The following is a 14,395-nucleotide window of genomic DNA, read 5'->3' as shown; positions in this document are numbered from 1 at the left end:
CAGTCTTTTAAAGGTGAAAGAGACTGCAGGAACAAAATCCTCTGCTATCTGATGTAACACACATCCCTGTCCCTTCATCCACACATCGGCCATTATTAAAGATGAGTGTCTGTGCCTTCTGTCCCGTCCCATCTCCACCTGTCCCTGTGACGTGCTTCTTATCCTCCATTAGTGTAGTTAAACAGGACAAAGTGACTGTCCATATCACGGGCCTGACTCCTCAACCTGTCACTCACCCAGCGTTATGAAAGTATCATCATTCTGTTTGAAGATGGGAGATGAAAGGAGGACAGCAGTCAGGGACCTGGTTGGCCTGACAGACTGGATTAGAGTAGCCAATCCTGGAGAAAGAGGTACGAGGGAGGAGAGGGGAGGGTGAGGATGTTCCTGCCTAACTGGATTAGGGGAGGGGGGGGGGGGGGGGGGTGAACAAAATGGCATACGTAGAGCAAGGGTCTGTGCCTGTCTTTATTAGGGGATGGAAGGTGTAGCAAAGTGGGTGTGGAGGCTGGTGTGTCTGTTCAAGACAGGTGTTGGTTTGCTCTCCAGTTGCACTTTAGTTTGAGTTGAAGGACTCGCGTCTCACAGACCTGAGGTAACGATGAGCCAGCAACAAAAAAAAAACTTCACATGCCGAAACACTTCTGATGCAACAGAGAGGAAGACAGACGGGCGATCAGAGCACAAGGTTACAACAACTCGCTATGCAGCCGCTGTGTCGGCCTTACTTTGTTCCACACAGCTCGACTAGTTGAAGTTATGTTGAAGTTGGGGCAAAGGGCTTCAAACAAGTGATATATGACGTCTCCCATTTGGCAGACATTTTCATCCAAAGCCAACACCAGAGTGAAATAGTGTGACTGAGCTGAATTTATTAATCATTCAATTAACTAAATGTTCCTTCTTGTTATGGTTCAGATGAATGGACTGTCAGTCTTTAATGCAATCTAATTCTCAGCACACCTCAAGAGAGATGTTGAGAACGTAACTGCTCTGCAACTCTTTCATTTCTCTCACCCTCATTCCACCTGCATTACTCATTCCTCTGTGCGCTTTTGTCACACTCATTCTTGCGTTGTTATTTCTCTGCATCTTTCAGTGTAAATCTAGATTCTGCTCTACCGTAGAGGCAGTGTAAGTCGCCCTGCCGCCTGCAGTCTTCTTCTCTCCCTCTGTGTCTCTTTCTTCGTCTTCCTGTGTGTCTTTGGGGCCGGCTGGTAAAGACGGTCGGGGCAGTCGATCGTATCGGACTATCAGGCCAGTTCAACCATAAATTACCTGCAGCTACCAAAGCGTGCTGCCGTAACTATTACACGGGCACTCAAAGTCACCCCGGCCCACACGGCTGGGCTAAACATCCTCACACACTGAATGATAGCAGACCAGAGAGAGTGCAGGCAGAGCGTTTGAGCGAATCTGGTCGGTCGCACACTGAGATTTCAATATTCACAGCAAACAACTTCAAACATGGGCAGTTCAAGTCCAGTCAGAGAGGAAGATGATGACAACACAAAAGCAAGTAAAACAAATGTAGTAAAAGAAAAGCTATGAAAAGCATTACCACTTGATAAATGGATGCATACAGCTTAGGAGGCATTTCTCAATTTAGATTTGCAATTACATTTTCACCACAATTTCTCGACTTATATATTTATATGCCAAAATCCTAGGGTTGTTCAATTTCAATGTTTCTATGCAAACATATTTGCTAATGGCGTATTTGTCTCAATCACTTGAAGGTGCATAACTTCTACTGTCACTATCGGCACACACACACACAACACTCAAACATCTAGAAATGTTTGTATGTGGTATTTGAAAAATAATCCAGGATTTATACATTTGGAATTTCACACAGCTGTTCCTGTGTGTTTGCTGTGCGGAGACAGAGCAGTGCCTTTTCCCTCTCCCAGCGGTGTGCGGGTCTGTGTTATTGGCTAATTGAGAGCGTGTTCTGTGCTGCAGCTCTGCCCTGGAGGTTAGTGTTAGCACACACACACACCGTAGCAGGACAAATGAGAATACACCCACGCCATCTGCCCAAGAGAGACACTACCTCGCCCTCTCCTTGTCCCTCTACCCTTGTCCCCCTCCTCTCCTTGTACTCTTTTGGTCTCATTTTATTCCTTCCTTTATCCCCCCCCTCCCATTTTCTATTCTACTTTTCCATTTTAACAGTGTTCTCTCAGGTCTCTCGCTCTCTCTCTGTGTACCACCTCTTCATTTCCTCCTCTCTTGTTTCCTCCTCTTTCTGCCACCTGCCTCTCTCCACCCTGAGTAAGTCAGTGGGAGGTGTGTGTGTGTGTTTTGATGTGGGGGTTCAGGCTGTCGTGTAAAGGTGTTACCGTAGTCCGACCGCAGACTTTCAGAGCGTTCTTCGGGCGCGATCCATAGGGGCTGACACCGAAGGTGACCCCCGGTCGGTAACCTTGGAGACCAACTTTATTAAAATGAATTTGAGTCGAGGGGCCGTACTGACAGCGGCATAATTACATCGCAGAGCATCGCCACTAATTTATGCGGCCCGCATTCAACCGGTCAGGAGTGCCGAGATGGGGTCAGCGTGGACACACGCGGAAACACACACACACATCCATACATACACAACATACCCACGGGGGCATATTGGGAAACACACTCTCACACACACACACACATGGATCAGCATACCAATACAAATAGGTAAATGCATCCAGTTTGTTCTTCTGCTGGACAATGCGGTGGCACAGCGCTCTGTCGTGTTTTTACTGCTTTGAGGCTCAATGCGTTTTTGAATGTATGTAGGCATGCATAGTGCCATAGCCTGATAAGTGTAGCAGAGTGACTCAAATGCAGACCTTAAATTCAAAGCCTTTCATCAATTAGCCAACAGAGAAAACATTCTTAGCATGTGTGTACATTTTCGCTGTAGTGGTCTTCCTTTTTGTAATTGACGCTAAATCTCCCCATTGAAGCCATCGTTGATGGGAAAGTCTCATGCCGGGTGGCAAATACGCTAAAGGAATTTAAAGGTAAAGTGACCTCTATGCATTTTGCACTTTGCCCCATTCAAATTTCAATGTAAACCATGTGACATAGACACATGACCAAACCCAGACTTCTGCAGTAGATGTGAACAAAAAGAAATCTGTTTAATTTAAATGCTACTAACAATGTAAAGGATGCCACATAATGATTGTGACAGCTTTTCATTCAGCATGCAACTAACACTTTGTGATTGCCATCACTTTTATTCATGTATTGATTAGGAAGGCCCTTGGTGCTCATTAGGCTCCATTAACAAAGATCCATGAATGGAAAAGAAAAGAATTCTGATAATGCGTCGCTGCTTTGCATTCTGGCTGCCACACAAACAGTTCTGTCATCTTTCCCCTGATCTTCGCCCAGCTTCTGTTCTGATGAAGGTTCCAGCACCGAGTCATAAACCAGGTGCCCCACAGAGGCTGAAGAGAAAAAATGAATGTGAGGCTCTGGAGCATCAGAAGGAAGAGAGGAAGAAGGGGTCAGAGGAAGAGAAGCAGCAGAAAGTGCTATCGAGGAGGTTAAAAAGGGGGTGAACAGGGGGGACATGGATATAAGTCACAGCTCCAGTCACTCCATTGTAGCCGTTGTGACCAAGGGCACACTAATCTATCCCATTAGCAGATCTCTCCGACTCTCTCATAATGTTACCGCTAGCTGCTCTCCTGTGACATGTTCCTGGTTGATGTGTGTGTGTGTGTGTGTGTGTGTGTGTGTGTGTGTGTGTGTGTGTGTGAGAGAGAGAGAAAGCTTTTGTGAGCGAGTGTGTGTAAGAAGAGAGAGTGTGAATGAGACAGAATGCTTTGCCCGTGTGTGTAAGTGTGTGCGTAATGACAGTTCAGCTAGTTGCTCTCCTGTGAAAATGACACGTTCCTGCCAAATTAATATCATTACTATCAGAGTTTAATGGGCCAGCGCTGCCTTCTTATTTAAAACAGAACATCCCTCTCTCGACCTCCAACACGAAGGAAGGGAAGGGAGGGGGGAGGAGAATGGGTTATGAGCAGGATAGGCAATGTGAACGGACTTTTTTGTTTTATTACCTACTATAGCCAAAGAGGAAAATTAACTTAAAATATGATTATGAGGAGCTTGAAAGCAAACAAACAGATCATTGAGAATAAACATATATCCTTCAGCCATTGAGGAAAGATCTTCAACGACGGACATTTTTATTTGCAACTGCAACCCACTTTATGTGCATTCAGCGGGACACGACTCCTTCTCATTATGTTCCGACCATATCAGTCATTTGCCTAAAAATACATTTCCCTTTCTGCTTTGTGTGCTTTAAAATGTAGCTCTGCTCTGTTGAACAATAGGGCTTTTTTTCCCCCATTTGTAATGTTAAATTGGGGATTGCATTCGCAGTAATTGTTACAGCCGGGTGCAAGTCTGCTCTTTGAGTGACGGCTGCTATCATCACCGGTATTTACCGTAACAAAAAGATAGAATTTTGGTGGCAGCTTTGAGATATTTGGCTTTTGAATACATTACATATAGCTGGTGTATTACAGTATGCCTTTCTGGTCATTGTTTTTCTTTCTTTTACAGTACTTGATAGTACATGTGTGTACAGTTCTAGCAGTCTGTTAGGGTATCACTCGTCACTTGGAGTCAGCACTGTGATAACGAGTTCATTTGGAAATACACTCTGCGGGCTGCCTGTGCATGTGGGCACATGCGTGGTGGTTGTGTGTGCATATTTACACACTCTGTATACACGTGAATATAACTATTGCACACTACATAGTATGTGCACACCTGAAAGTGTGTGTGTTTGTGAGTGTGTGAATATGTCAGGTTGCCGCAGGAGACCAATTAGCTGGTGCATCAGTGAGGAGGTGGGCATGCACACACCTGTGTGTGGCCCTATTACACCAGCCCATCACACACTCGCATACCGACACACAGACAGCATTGCTCCGCTCATAATAGAAACCTACTGACACTTACAGCACATTGACCATATGGAATAATGACTCCACTGTGTCAAGCTGTCAGACTTGAGTCAGCAGCATGCGTTATTTCAACCAGGTGTTACTAACTTGACCAACTTTTGTGAGTTATGGGTTATCTTATTGCCGCTGAATGGTTGTCGTGCTTTACATTTGAGCATTTCTTCGCTCAGACCTGCACGCCTTGTGTTCATAAACCGCAGATGAGATCCACAAGTGATTTGGTTCAAACTTTGAGTGTTTGAGGTGTCGTGCACTCGACGCAATCAGGTGAAAGTGAAAAAAATGATCACAGCCAATAAAGCAGCCAAGCCTCTTCATGTATAATTCAGATCTTTTATGGTGGGCTATGCACCCAAATGGGCGTGCTAAAGGAAGACTAAGGCCATTTCCAACCAGAGAAAAGCCCTTTTAAAAGCTAATCCCTGTGCCAGAGTCCTGCTCCTTTTACTGCTCCTCTTTAATGAATACGTGTCCAATAAGGCCTTTTATTGTCTTAGCATATGTTGCTTTTATTAGGGGAAAATAATTAGGTTGTGCGGATCACTTCGGAAGTCCTCTCGCCAGATAAAAATGAGATAGTTTCACAGTCGTTGCGCAAGTCCTTCTGACTCCTTGTCGTTTTCCCCTTGGATGCCTTGTGGCCTAGGTCCCTCACCTCCTCCTCCTCTCCTTCGTTTCCTTCTCTGCTCCTCTTGTCCCTCCTCTCATCTTTATGCATCCCCTCCTCCTCTACCTCTTGTCCTTTGCATTCCCTCCACCTCGTTCCTCACTTCCTCTTCTATTGTTCCCTTGAACATGCAGGCATTAAATGTATGCAGCGATGTCGCATTGGACTGCACGTTTACACACACACACACACACACACACACACACACACACACACACAAAACAGATGAACAATCACAGTGTGACAGGAGGCTGTTGATGACTGACACTCGGTTGATCTTATCTGGCGCAAAAGGGGTAAAGGGATTGCTGCAGAGAGAAAGAGAGAGAAATAGTGCGGGGGGGGGGGGTTCTACTGTGCTTTGTGTTGTGTTCCTGTCACTCCTACATAGTTTATTCCTCCACTCCTTTCTTTCTCTGCCTTCTCATCTTCTACTACATCACTCTGCTTGCTGAAATAGAAAGAAAGAATGTCAACAGGGCTCATCTGTGATCTGGGACTCCAGGGAAAGAGATCCATTTACCTCCAGGAGGCGCTACGATGACCGTTTACCCGTGAGACCGAGGCCACACTGTGCCCGGTCCTGTAAGTTATGAGGCCGGAGGGGGATGGGGCTGCAGGGGGGAAAAGGGATCTGCAGAGGGTTGATGGAAAAGAGCCGGGCTGAGGAAGGAGCAGGGGGCAAGGCTGACAGACTGAGAGAGATTGCGCGGGCATGATGAAGGAAGGGAAAGAGAGGGAGGGAGGGAGGAGGAGGCTGGTCCTTCCATCCTGTCCTTAATGCTCCTCAGGGGAGCACACTGCCCGTAGGTGAGTATTAGCCATCCGCCAGTGGGCTAATGGAGGGTATGAAATAGAGTTTAGTACATACAGATGACCAGGAGTAGACTAATCACTGGGGAGAGCTGGTCACTATCTGAGGATCTACACAAGCTCTCAGTCAGATGATGGACATGGCGCCCACTCCAATAATGGCTTTAGCTGTTATTCGGTGCTGGTGGCTGTGTGGAGGTGAATCGTTTGTTGAGTGCCTGTGGATTATTTTATCATGCTAGAACTGATAAAAAATGCACAGCACGTTTACTTGCTTAGGTCTACTGTGGTCTTTGGCCTACCTCAGTAAGGGTGACAGAGGTCACCCCGGTCTCGGGGGTGAGTGTCGGGGTACTTTCTGAAGTGTGCGCTGAGGTGTTTGAGGCGCTAATCTCCTCTCCTCTTGGTCGAGTGGTCAAGCTGAATGGAGGGACGGGTTGTTTATCTGAGGGGACCACGTTACCCAGGATTCCTTCTACAGCTGGGCCAGGCACGCTCAGCTGAGCTGTCGGCTCGCAGAGAATACCACGGCTGAGGGCAGAGACAGCACTGCACACACACACACACACACACACACACACACACACACACACACAATGAACTGCACACAGAGGAAGTTTTTGATTTCAATGGTTATTTATTAAATGTAAAATATCTTTAGCACAGATTAAAAATCAGACACCGCCATCTATTTGAAACATCACAGGCTGAAACAGAATCACAATCCCTTTGGAATCCCACTTTCAGGGTAGCTAGTCCACGAGGCCGGGCGGAGGGCTGAGGCAAAAACGGCACCGCTCCTGTTCTGCAGCTACAAGCCAGCAAATACTCGATGTAGCCTTATTACACTGGGTCGTAGAAAACCGGTTTTATTCATTCAAATATCTTTTGAATTCAGGTATTTTACCACTTATAGATGAGAAAAAAAAACTATAGTTCACTGTTTTCCTAAAATGTGGCTTTGTCAGGGGTAATAGTAATTGAAAACAAATGTTTGGTTCCAGCCTAAACTGTTTTCTAGAGCTGCTGCTCATCCAGCGGGCCTTCACATGTCGAGCATGGACATTATGCCGTCGTGATTGGTGGTTCATGCCAGGAACTGAACTTCTCAAATTGTGTCCCAGGCGTAGATAGCTTTGCCAACATATAGCACTGCTGGAGCGCCATCACAGAGGTCAGCTGGTGAACACTCCCCCCCTCTCGTTTCTGCTCTGCCTCAACCCTCGCTGCTGTGAAAATGCCAACTGACAACAACTGACACAGATGGCGAGTGGAAACACAGGAGGACAGGCAAAGGAAGAGAACCACCCACAGGAGTAAGAAAACAGGAAGACTCTACACACACTGTCCAAGAGAGGATATTGCCTGACAAGATTATCAACTCATTTAATTTAAACTTTTTTTTTTTCTTAATTATTTTTTATCTTTTCTTTTTTCGACTTTTTTAAATTATTCTTCTTTTTTTTTCAGCACATGCCATATGAGAATTTGGGGATTATAAAAGTACCTGAAAGAATTGCTAGGTTTTCAGCATGCATAGCTGTTTGTATTTACAGGTTTGTATGTACAGGGACGGGCCAAAAACAGACTGCTCTACAGTACTGGGTTTATTTACATCCAGGTCAGAGGGAGAGGTTGATGTCATAACTACAGATGTGAGGGCGAAGGGTCACATGCATAGGGTCAGAGAAAGCTCATACAGCTGAGTACAACTTGTATTATGAAGACACGGAACAGAACACGGCAAAAGTAACATTACTGTTAATTCAACAACATCACATCTCCCCCACACACCCTTTTTGCTTTTGAATACGCTCAATAAGGAGTTTTCAGCAACTGCATTATTGCGTAACACTGTACAAGGACGTTTCTATTGCAGGTCCATGAGATCCATGGGTATTATTGAGTCGATACTGAGATTGGAAGACTTGGATCTGATCCCAGAATAGTTCCAGAGCCGTAGTAGTGGATCCCAGGCTAAGTGCAGGCTCATCGCTGCTTATCTACAGTCAGCTTATTGCAGGGTGTTTTGTGAGTGTTTTCTCAGCATTTGGGTGTGTTTTTGTTACCTACAAAAGCAGTTATACACACAGAAGAACTGTCCTGCTCTTTTGGTTTGGCATATCGCTGTGGTCTCGTATGTTTTTTTTTCGTATTCTTTAGCATTAAGGATCATTTTAGATTTAGGGTTGTTTTGGTGCATGTCAGCTGTCCCACCTTCTCCCCTTCCACAATCAGTGTAAAAGAAGCAGAGCTGTTTTTCTTTTGAGGGAATGTTCAAGCGAAGTCTCAAGTAATTCAAAAAGTCTTGGTCAAGTCTGAAGTCTTCATTAGAGTCTCTCAGAGTCTCTCTGAATACTGACTGTACTAATTATTTGCTGTTTTACACAGCTGAGACCAAGTCTCCTCAATGCAATGCATTGGATCTTTCAAAGAATAATGAGAAATAACTATAAATGTATGTGCTGTATGTATGTATGTGGATCCATTTGACTGGCTTTCCAAACAGGCCAATTGCACAGCAATAGGCAACCCGACAATCATAAATGTATTCACAATGATTAAGTAAATGCACTTTATTTACTACAGCTACAAAACCTTTCCAGTAACCCGCAACATGGCACATTGCGACATATTATCATTGAGTTATCCAGTCTAAACCGTTCAAGTCGGGCAAGTCAAAGTCTACAGCTCCGGGTAGAAGAGAACAACTCTTAAAGCACCGCAGATGTTTCTCTGGAAACCGCTGTACACAAGGTAATGATTCACATTTAGTTGCAGAAGATAGAAAGACACACAGCAAAATCCATCACTTTGTAGACAGCTACATTTACAAGCATAATCTACAGTTCCACGCGGGTTAGAAATGGCTGTTACACCACAGATGTGTATGATGCACACTGGCTCAGTGATATTACCTTTCATGGAGATTGTCCCAAATGTTCATTTGCGTATCTGTTCGTGCTCGTGTGCAGACGCATGCTCGTGTTCAGGCATGCACATGTGTGTGTTTATGTCGAATTGTGTAATGCAAGTGTATTAAGGTTGTTGCACCCCCTCTTGTTCTCTTTTTCACTACCTCACACACCCCGTGCCTCCCATCTGCAAACACACACACACACACACACACGTACAATGATAGATGGCTGTGGTGGGTGGTTGAGAATGTTAATGCCTAATCTCATCAGCCTTATCTTCTACAGAGGTTAGAGGGTCAAGTGGTGAGGGGGATGAGCTAAACACCAATAAGATAGCACATTGCTGGACGCACAGCACAGTCGATGTGCTGCTCCGTGCACCGCGAACGGGACTGTTGCAGCTCTGCTTTCAAGAAATGAATACAAATGTTTTTACTTTTATGGCTACTGAGCAACGCTGGTCATAAAAAAAAATTCAAAATACCGAAGACATCAATATGAAGTCGGCCACAAAAATCTGGGTTGTGAAATTTTTTTTTTATCAACATTCCAACTTGCAGCAGTGTTTGGTAACTGGACACAAACAAACTGCCTTGAAAGTCAGCCAAGTTCAAGCGGGCGTCAGCGAGTCAGAGCGTGCGGCACCGACTTCTTCAGTGGAGTTTAAAAGGCATTTAGCTTTTCAGACGAGTTAAATCAGATGCCCTAAGTGAGGGAGATGAGTGAAACTGAGCGCGTGTGAACCTGCAACTCAGAGACACTGCTTGGCATTTGTCTGTATTTGATATGGCGACATGTGATGTGGATGAAGTTATCGCCCCACTGGCAGGTGAGACAGACAGCGGCACACAGAGAGATGCTGCCTTTTCATCTGCTGTTTACCAGCTCTTCCATCACACTGCACTTCAAACACATTCAATCTGCTGCTGCGACGCTACACACCAGGGCTCCGCCTGGCGGAAGTTTACTTAGAGTTTAGAGGGGGTTGTGTGTGTGTGTGTGTGTGTTGATGAGAAATAATATTTCTAAGAATCTGGTTGGTGTGTGTATTTCAGTCATTGCATTTGCATTCATGTGCATATATCTGTACTTGCATGTGACAGTATCAACGCTTCAGACCTCGATGGATCTTTCCACTTCATGGGTGTTTGTCTCACAGCTGCTTTAGGAAGCTCTTCAAACGGTTGGCATGTAATGTGGCTCCATCATGCATGTGTGCATGTTTGTGTGTCTCGCCCATGTTTGACTACTGGGTATACGAGGTTGTCTCACTGTGTGTCAGGGCTCTGTGCTAAACATTAGTCCTCAGCCTCCACATCAGTGTTCCCTCTCACTCTCTCTGCCCTCCGTCTCACTCTCGCTGCCTCTCGCTGGGAGATAAAGAGGCGAGCCATTTCATGTGGCCGTATAGAAGTCGTCTCCAGGTCCCGGCGTTTGCAGGGAAGCTGTCACAGCAGCTTTTAGCCCGAGCTGCAACATGAAAGGTCCCTCTGTGAGCAGTTGGGTTATGTGTGTAATTCTCTCTGACGTGTTTATTCTGCTGCAGTTTCAACTTTCATTTTCAGATGTCACATACATTTCCCTCCTCCAAGAATATCCCTTCTAATTACTGACTGATGGGACAGGGTGTATTCGAGAACTTAGCAGGATGCGTCCAAATACTGTTTCACGCTTACAGTGCGTCTCGGCTTGAGAAGACATGAGACGGAGGACATTTCTGGGCTGAGACTTGAGTGATCTTCAGAATTAAACTTGAGAGAGGACTTACTGAGAAAGAGCCAGAGGGAAAGCCTTGTGGTGTGAGTGTGTGTGCGCATGCATGATTGTGTATTGTTTGTGACGATAATCTATAACCAACCAAGCTCTGTTCTAAACACGTCGGTACAGAATTGTACTTGCATCATTTCCTTATCCTTTGACAGCCTGGCTGAACCCATACACACACATCATGTTCATAACCATGTTCATAACCGCGGCATTAAAACCGGTTCGTTTACACTCAACTAAATATGAGCTGTGGTTTCCCTGGTGATTCCAATCCAGACAGGAGCTGGTGTAATTGTCATGTTCTCCACTGTGAGTCTTTCCATCTGTAGCGTTCTCCTGGTCCCATATCGCCAGAGGTTCTGTACACACCGGATAGAGAAATAAATAAATAAATATATGTATATAAATATATGTACAGTAAGGGGCTATGCTGTTCCCATGGTAATATGACCCAGTCATCATGGGCTGCAGGGAGAGGGGAGCGGCCGCGTGTTTTTTTTAAATGTATTTATTTTTTCCCTGTTGACACTCGGTCCTGCTGTCTCTTTTTCTGCGTGTGTATAGACGCATGCGTCTCAAAGAGGACAGAGCGGTTTGGTCGGTGTCCGCTGTTTGCACTCTCTTTAAGTCTGGACAGGACTCGTCCTAATGTCCGAGTCAGTAATCGGGCTCTTTATATTTCGTCTCCTCCTGCAGGCCGATGTTGTCTCGGCCTCATGAGTCGCCCGCTGCACTCGTATCTCTTTCTGTGTGTGTTTCTCCGTCCACAGCAACAAGGGGCGGCCACCACGGTGTACTGTGCCGTAGCTCCGGAGCTGGAGGGGTTAGGTGGCATGTACTTCAACAACTGCTTCCGCTGCCTGCCGTCCACCCAGGCCCAGGACCAGGACCAGAGCAGCGCCGGCAGCCTGTGGGAGCTCAGCGAGCGCCTGGTGGCAGAGAGGTCAGCGGGCATACAGGCCCTCTGATGGACTCAAGGCGGGGAGGAGGTGGACAAGCCAAACAAAGGACTCAAAGGTGGTGGGTCACGGTGTTTCCAGTTTGGTATGAACTGAATAAAAGGTAACTGTACTCTGACTGCATAATACAAGGGAGCTGCCAAGTCCTTCTGGATATGTAACGTCACTACGGGGGCTAAAACACACTACACATACAGCACAGGGAGGGGTTTTCATATACACTCGACTGAATAAATAAAAGTTTGGGTTGTGTTCAGCTCTGCTGTGGTTGTTTACAATGGGAGGTGGGGGACGAAGAAGATTTGGGACAAATTCAGGGACGAATTCAGGGGTCTCTTAAAGTTAGTTCTTTCTTTCTCCGTTTGTTTCTGTAGCTTTTCATAACTCTCTCAAGTCTTCTCTATTTAAATGAGCGAATGACCTGTCTTGCGAACAATACAGGGTTACCTAATAAGCATGTGCTCTATGGCATATGCATCTGTTTCCAGCAATAGTGCACTACATGGCAAATATTATGTCATCCCAATTAAATTCAGTGTCCCTTGTCGAGTTCTACGTTGATGTTTTCTATAGAGATGCATGTTGGTTCATCTTTGTGCTAAATCTTTTTGGGCATAGAAGAAATAAGGAGTAATGGGCATGTGACACTCATGGATATATAAACACACTAGGTATGATTCTCATTGCTATATACATTATTCTGCAATCATTTAGTTTCTTATCAATGTCCCTATTTGTTTTCTGTACAGTATTTACAATATCCTGATTTCTAGGCATGTGCTAAAGGGGTGTGAACGTCATATTTTTTTCTATTTTTTACATTTGCTATTTGACTCAACCTACGTATTAATAATCTATAGTCTGGTAAGTCTAAATTACAATTTGGAGGTATTCGTGGGAAGATCCGTGTCCATTTGAATAACAAATACAGATGGTGGGGAATCTTATTTCTAGAGTCCTTTAATTTCTGTGTTTCTTCCCTTGTTGTTGGAGTAGAAGAATGTGATTTCAGTCTCCGGTTGTTATTTAATCATCATTGTTTTAATATTGAACTCTGGCTTTGGGTTGGCTGTGGATTGGTTGCCCTGAAGCCGCTGTGTCGACGCCTTTGAGACATTGTGCTTTATGGCAGTCTGGGTGCCGTAGGTTGCTCTTGAAACATCAGCATTCCAGTGTCATGATATCTGTAAGAGAAAAACAAATGAGAAAGAACATTTAATACAAATCTGTTTTACAATAACATGTGTGTGAAATCATTTTACACACAAAGTGGAAGTGCATTCATTTGGAGGCCATTAGGGGGAGGTATTTATATCTTTGTGTCGCGAGCAAACGCTGAAGTCTGACTAAGTAGGGCAGTTCCTGAGAAGAAAAATGTGTTGTATGTGAACTAAGAAAGCATCAACATCACAGATGGTACATTGAATAAAAAAACTAAACATTTTCTCTATGCTTTGCTCATAAGGACAGAACAACCAGCCGATCCCCCAGATGCAGAGTTTCACTCCTCCAATCAGAAAAGCAGCAGAACAACTGATCCTCTTTTAGGCACAAACACACAGAGCTGCTTAACAAATGTGCGACTTATTTTACCATTCCTTTTCCTCCGTACACTGTCTGTCTCCGGACTCTTTTTTTTTGTTTTCCTGTCTCTCCAATACACTCACACGTTCAGTCAAAAACACGATGTGCCTTTACACAGCCAGAAACCGATACTGGTCATAATCTATACTGCACCCCGAGTACAGGTGTCTTATCACTGTCCTTTCACAGCGCAGGACACACGTGGAACAGAGATACAGCAAGAACACACGCGCACACACACACACACACACACACACACACACACACACACACACACACACACACACACACACACACACACAGAGTCTCATGTATACCCGGCGAGGAAGCGAGTGAGAAACCAGCACATAAAGCTGTCCTGGTGCACTATGGTGGTGTGACCCCTCAATAAAATGACATTCTTAAATTACGTACCGAGTGATTTTGTTAAATGGCAGGTTTAGCTCCAGCGCTGCTACAGTGTTAGAAGTTCTAATGAGAACAAAGGATTCCGCGGCCGCTGTCCGTGGTGCTGGTCAGGCTCTGGCCCCTTATTGTCACCGTACTTCTAACTCTGGTCAACTCTCCATGAAAACATTTGGCACGAGAATTAGCTCATGCTTGTTCATCAATTATAGAGCGTGTTCACCGTGACACAGGCCTCACGGTCCCCTTCTATGGTGTCTGCCTGGTTCTGCTCTAAACAGACATATGTCCGAGTTAGTG

At 45.2% G+C, this 14,395-nt stretch overlaps 1 protein-coding gene across 1 annotated transcript in view; it reads left to right on the top strand.

The window, feature by feature from the left end:
* Window positions 1-13,288, top strand: part of wwox (WW domain containing oxidoreductase) — a 118,106-nt gene extending 104,818 nt beyond the window's left edge. The window contains exon 9 of the mRNA XM_079297296.1: window positions 11,918-13,288. Coding sequence (XP_079153422.1) covers window positions 11,918-12,115 — 198 coding nt within the window. The 3' untranslated portion in view covers window positions 12,116-13,288. The remainder of the gene's footprint in view (window positions 1-11,917) is intronic.
* The last annotated feature ends 1,107 nt before the right edge of the window (window positions 13,289-14,395 follow it).

The sequence above is a fragment of the Melanostigma gelatinosum genome (assembly GCF_949748355.1).
Source record: "Melanostigma gelatinosum genome assembly, chromosome: 1".
Classification (NCBI taxonomy): Eukaryota; Metazoa; Chordata; class Actinopteri; order Perciformes; family Zoarcidae; genus Melanostigma; species Melanostigma gelatinosum.
This window is presented reverse-complemented; position numbering and strand designations above follow the sequence as displayed.